The 6,300-nt window shown below is 26.4% G+C and overlaps 1 protein-coding gene across 1 annotated transcript in view; it reads right to left on the bottom strand.

Moving 5' to 3' along the window:
• Positions 1 to 1,054: 1,054 nt before the first annotated feature.
• The window catches only part of LOC103308451 (A-kinase anchor protein 9), a 9,871-nt gene continuing 4,625 nt past the window's right edge, over positions 1,055 to 6,300 (bottom strand). Inside the window, exons 2-10 of the mRNA XM_016802006.2 lie at positions 4,647 to 4,768; positions 3,730 to 3,876; positions 3,568 to 3,660; positions 3,323 to 3,508; positions 3,144 to 3,259; positions 2,870 to 3,057; positions 2,264 to 2,441; positions 1,459 to 1,759; positions 1,055 to 1,372 (exon numbers count right to left, since the gene is read on the bottom strand). Of these exons, the coding sequence (XP_016657495.1) occupies positions 1,196 to 1,372; positions 1,459 to 1,759; positions 2,264 to 2,441; positions 2,870 to 3,057; positions 3,144 to 3,259; positions 3,323 to 3,508; positions 3,568 to 3,660; positions 3,730 to 3,876; positions 4,647 to 4,700 (1,440 nt within the window). The 5' untranslated portion in view covers positions 4,701 to 4,768 and the 3' untranslated portion in view covers positions 1,055 to 1,195. The remainder of the gene's footprint in view (positions 1,373 to 1,458; positions 1,760 to 2,263; positions 2,442 to 2,869; positions 3,058 to 3,143; positions 3,260 to 3,322; positions 3,509 to 3,567; positions 3,661 to 3,729; positions 3,877 to 4,646; positions 4,769 to 6,300) is intronic.

The following is a 6,300-nucleotide window of genomic DNA, read 5'->3' as shown; positions in this document are numbered from 1 at the left end:
AATTTTTCTTTTACAATTGTTTTATTTCAACTTCACGTGGTACACTAACGTATTTTAGTAGATTTCTATAAAACGATAAAGTTTCCGTCTTTGATAGGTAACTAGTTAATGTCAGTGCTTTGAAAGAATTGATTTCTTTGCAATGCATTAATTAACTTAAAATACAAGTAGGTATATGAATATTATAATAATAGCATTAGATAAATACAATTATTGTAGTTTTTAGTTAATAATTTCAAAATTTATCTCGATTACAGAACATTTTAGAAATTTGAAAAACTTTTCTTCTGGTATAAATGATAAAATAAAAATAGTAATCACTAACTAATAAAATATTTATAAAATTTTACTTAAAATGAAAAAAAATAGTATGATGTATGAAACTAATTTTGTACTTGGAAATCATTGTTTTAGAGCTTATAAAGAAAAATGTAATTTCCATTGAAATCCCCGCCTTACATTTATTATACATGGGTCATGGCTATTAAACTTCTTGTTTTAAAAATATTGTAATTATTATTAAAAGTATCAGACTTATGGCTACGACATTGTATGTTTAAACTTTAAACGTATAATGTTTATTGTTATTTTAAATATGCATGATACAAATAAATATGAGGTACTATTTATTATTAACTATTATTGAGGAATATTGTTAATTTTTAATTGACATTTAATTAAGTAGTTCTTATGCTGTTTTATTTCTATTTTTAGGCATTTTTTCTTAACCCTATTAATTTTTAGAAAACCCATAGTGACACAATTTTGGTACCTAATCCATACCTATGATAATCGTATGATTCTTAATAATGTACAATGTATATTATATGAGTGAACTTATATCGTATAATTTAATCAATGAATACCTACCTACAAAAAATATTTATTATTGGATACTAAAAAATTATATTTATTGTCTTGTATGTAAAGCGAATTTTATTTTACAAATTATTGTTATGAAATTATTGCTATTATAATAATTTTGTTGAATTATATTAACCGTAAAATAATACGAAAATACTGTCATTGGTTTTTATTAGTATATTTTATATTATTTATTTCAATAATTTGTAGATAATACTGGTGATTAATAAATGCTGTAACACAATACAGGTAATAAGCTGAAAATACGCATAAATTCTTTATCATGATGGTTTTCATAATTCCCTTAAATACATTATTCAAATTTATGTTTTCAATTCTTCTGCGTTGCCCCTTTTGGCGTCTTAACCCCCTTTTTTTTACTCTTAGAATCAACCATGATTTGCGCTTGTTTCTTAATTAGATATCTATTGGGAACAGGTTTTTCTTCTTCATCCTTGTTCGCCGATTCCACGACATTGTCGTCCAATGACCACAGTACTGCTACGTCCTAATACCATACAGAATATATTTTTAATATTATATGTTACCTACCTTACTCTTGATTTTTATAGCACTACATTAAAATGTACATACGTTGTTTTTAATCCTCCCATTCACATTACGTTGATCCTTATCTGTAGTTCCATAACTTCTTATTACATTCTCATATTTGGTTTGTAACAGGCATATTAACCAGTCAGCTTTATCAATACTTGGACATTTGTCTGGCACTGGTGCGCTGTCTGCTTCTTTTAATGCCAGGCACATGTCGTATAGTCTAAAAAGCGTCGAGTCAATTTGATTTGACAGTTCGGACCTGTCTTTTTGTAAACGTTCGAGTCTGTCTGTCTCTTCGATAATTTTAAACTTAAGATTTTCGGTTTCTTCATCATTCCTGCATAAACAATAATTAATATGAAAAAAATATTCAATGAAAAAATTAATTTAGGGTGAATTGTGTTAGAAATTTAGAATATTTTGACTACGCTGGTTTGTAATAATTATTATATAATAAAGAATTATACTGCGTGTATCCTAAAACTATTGTGCATAATGCATTCAATTATGTAACCTATTAAAAAAGTATGTGCACATACATATTTCCATGGAAACTCTAATTTATTTGTAAATACTATAAAAATTGAATCAACCTATGACCTCATTACTTGGTTAAAAAAAATAAAGAAAAATCAGGTCTAGTTATGTCTTTAGGTACCTAAAGTTAAAATTTTCAAAATAAATGTTCAATTAGTATTTAGGCGAATGGATACCCAAATAAATTACTAAATAAATAAATTAAGTAATTTTAATTACGTAGCCTATTTCGTGGTAATTTTATACTTAATAATAATATATGGATTAAAAAGTATAAATAAATAAATATTTTTGATATTTTTACTGTTCCTTGTCTTGAGCATCGGAAAATCGACATTGTTCAAATTCCTCATTAAGCTGTTGGCATTTGGTCTGGAGGTCCTTTTTTTGATTCTCGGTATTAGTTTTTAAAGTTGTTAATCTATCTTTAGTTTCTTTTTGAGATACAAACTTTCTTCGTACGTCTTCGCTGTCAATTGAACCTGAGTCATTCAATAAAATCGATTACATATTTGTAAAAATACACAATAATATGTTTATACATAAATTATATATAAAATAACTATTATAATAAATAATAATAATGTAAATATGCTTAATAACATTATTGTATATAATTTATAGTTTTAAATAAATCGAAGAGTATTGTAATTTAAATTTTAAAATTTTAAAATTGATGTGTCTTTATCAGAATTGCAAATATTTTTGTACTTTATTTTTTTTTTAAACATTTATTTTATGAATACTTTGATCATGATTATTTTTTGTTACCAAGCTCAACTAGGAATCACATTTTTCAATGAAACGATTTATCATTGCTTTCAAAATGAAAGACACACGCCCCAGTCGTCCACCCAACTCCGTTGTTCATACCACTTTTTTCTGACAGTCTTATTCACACAATCATTACCAGTGACTTGTTTCAGTTTGAAATATGGCATGTCGGTAATTTCTTGACTATCCGATGATCCATTATCTCCAAACCGCTGTTCTTCCGAAGAACTAGGAATTGAATCCTGGTGTGTAGCTCTCTGTCCCGGTGGAAATATTTTTCGTTCCAATTTTTCTAGCTCAGTTTTTCTTTCTTCTACTTGCGCTCTATATAAAAAAAATATAGATTATAGATATGTATACATTAATTAATAATCTTTGGTGAAATCTTATCATTTAAGATTTCAACTCACCTGATTTGTTCTACTTGTTTCATACGAAATTTCGCAATATTAGCTGCGTTAGTTTCTTTTTTCTGCAACACTAACCTGGTCTTGTCCCTTGATTTAATGGCTTCTTCGTTGATTTTCTTAATATAATAAATTACGATTAATGTAAATAATTATTAACTGCAGATGAAATAAACAATTACTTCTAGTCGTTGAATTTCACGTTGTTGTGTCTTTATTGTTTTTTCTAATTTGTTCAACGTTGAATCGAACACCACAGAGTCTTCCAAAAGTCGATTTCTTATGGATCTATATTTGCGTGTCACGTGTGACGCTTCCATTCGGCTCATCTCGATTTGATGTGATCGATTTTCAAGTGCCGACAGCGTCTACGCAGGTATTCCACAAAATCAATTTAGATATAAAAATTAAGAATATTTTATAATACTTTAGTCGTATTTGAATCTTTGTCTACACTAGAAACAACCTTTGACCGCATGTCACTCCATCTCCCGAACAAGTCGTTCAACTTGATTCTTTTCTATAACACCGCAGTCAAGAAACTCATAAAACAGATCTAGGTTACAACTGGTTATTATGCACTACCTACCTGTTTGATATCATGTCTAATTAGATCTGTTTTTTTCTTCGTGTCTATCAATTTCATATCCAAAATATCTATTGCTTCATGATATTTTTTTCTCTTTAAAACTATGATTTTTTCATGAGGTTTTGCATCTGGTAATGCGTCTACACACTGAAAATATATATTTATTTATAAGAATTATTTAAATAATATTGAAATTGTATTTTATATGAATACTTTTTTTTTTGCGTTTATACCAAAACAGCCTATAATTATAATTTGTATAAGATATGACTTATGAGTAGGGCCTAGGGACTTAAATTAATTTGAATATTACTATTAATATCATTAAAAACGTTATAACTTAGTGTGTATCAAAATAACTGCAGGCGCTTAGGTAAGCAATTATGGTTACACTTATTCATTTTAAATTATAATTACATATTATACAAATTTCGCTATAATAATTGCACATCTATCTTATATATATTTTTAAATTCATACATTATTTACCTTAAAAGTTGTCAATTAATAAAAAAATATTGATGATCATCAGATAATGTTTTACCTATTGGTGAATCAAAGCGTGGGCACTATTGTATTACGATGCCCACACTTTGACCTTTATACGACGAATTAGTTTATAGAGTAGGTACATATAGGTATACTATAATAAATATTATCTACCAATAAAATGTTTGTTTTCATTTATTTGATATATAGTTACAATGTTTAAAATATTTTAATCATTATCACATTATTTCTACTCCGCAAAATAAGCAATAAAAGTGAGCTGTAAAATAGTCATATACTTAAACCAGGTTTTCAATGCATACTTTCAGAGTATATCTAATAATATTTTATACATAATCGCATTTGTATTTTAAGGCTTATTAAGGAATTACAGCATTATAGTTTTGAGTTATGAATTTACGACCTACCGTGGATTCTTGTTTTTTGATTTGGTACATTTCTTTGATGTCACGTTTCAACATTTGAATCTTCTCGTTGTTTTTTTTCTTTTCTTCGCCGCATTCTTCGTATTGCGCTTTTTTTTGTCCCTCTAAAATGTAAATTATGATATTTTAATACAAATTAATAATTATCTCGTTATAGTACATCATTATTATTTTGTTTCGGTAATGAAGGACGAAGGTTAATACATTTTATTGATATATCCGTGGTTTATTAGTGGTTAACATGCAGTTAACTGACTAGTTCATAATTGGGTGAGAAAATTGTATATCGAACAACAGCATTTTTCAATTTATTTTATATTTTGAAAACAAGATTGCACTGATAGCGGTTAACCACACATAACTGTAACTGTGGATTTGTTATTCTAAACAATAGTTCTTCTTATTTGAAAATATTTTTATCTATATTTCAATATTCTATATGTATATTAATATCATACATATATCAAGTATGTATTTTAAATTTTCATGTTATTGTAGGTATTGGTATTTGGTGTTAATTTTTCTACGTTGAATTTATTTATTGTTAACAAAAATTATTATCATTGTTCAGAATGTTTCCAAAAAAATTAAAAATACTCCATTCATTCATTAATAAATAATGATATATAAGTTATTCAGCATCTAGTTTTAACAACTATTATTAATTTTAACCAGTTGAATAATATTTTACTTACCAGAAAGTTGAATCTTCTTTTTAAGCTCATTTATTTTTTTTATTAGTTCTTCGGTAGGAACCAATGATTTCTCACGTTTATTTGGCATAATTATTATTTATTTATTAAATATTATTCGCATTAAAATAATACAGTGCTCAGTGATTACATTTCATTTGAATAAAAAAAAGACTGCTAGTTTGCGTTCATTTGATTTGGCGCACATGCAGTTTGATCAATAATAGAACCGTAAATAACTATTACCCTTCCTACCTCAGTTTATTATCAATAAAGTATTTTTTTTGCTCAAAAATTATTAATTTTTTTTGGTATTCTATTACTTGGGTATCCCCCCCAAAATAAAATAATAATAAAAATTAGTTATAAACTAACCTACACAGTTATTGTTATAAGTTGTTTAAGCTATTTAAGAATAGGTAAATTTGTTATTCCTATATAATACTATATATAATTATATATAACTACATATATATATATATATAACTTATATATACTGATAAAACTTATTAAAACTAATAATTTAAATCAAAAATAACAAATTTTCCTCAAACTATTATATTAGTAGTCTTTTTGCTTGATATTCAGCATTCATAAATATTAATACATAGCACGTCCAACAAACAAATTCTATCTGATATTCTGATCGAGGCGCTGCTGGGGACAAGTACAATAATGAATTGTTGTGTATAATATAAAAAAAAAGATATATTCAGACAAATCGACATTGTGTTATTGAAAAGAAAAACGAGGTCGTTATTTCTTGAAACAAAATAACCCAGGTACCTATCTAATACATAAATATATTAAGAGGCTTAACGCTTAACGGTTGTTTATCTTACCATATTTAACTAAAAAAATATTATATACACACACACACATCATTATTGTTCTGTTAAAAAGTATTTTCTCCATAAAGTATTGACGACACATGTATACCAAGT

The sequence above is a fragment of the Acyrthosiphon pisum genome, chromosome A2 (genome assembly GCF_005508785.2).
Source record: "Acyrthosiphon pisum isolate AL4f chromosome A2, pea_aphid_22Mar2018_4r6ur, whole genome shotgun sequence".
Lineage (NCBI taxonomy): Eukaryota > Metazoa > Arthropoda > Insecta > Hemiptera > Aphididae > Acyrthosiphon > Acyrthosiphon pisum.
The sequence above is the reverse complement of the archived record's forward strand: the minus strand, read 5'-3'. Positions and strand labels throughout refer to the sequence as shown.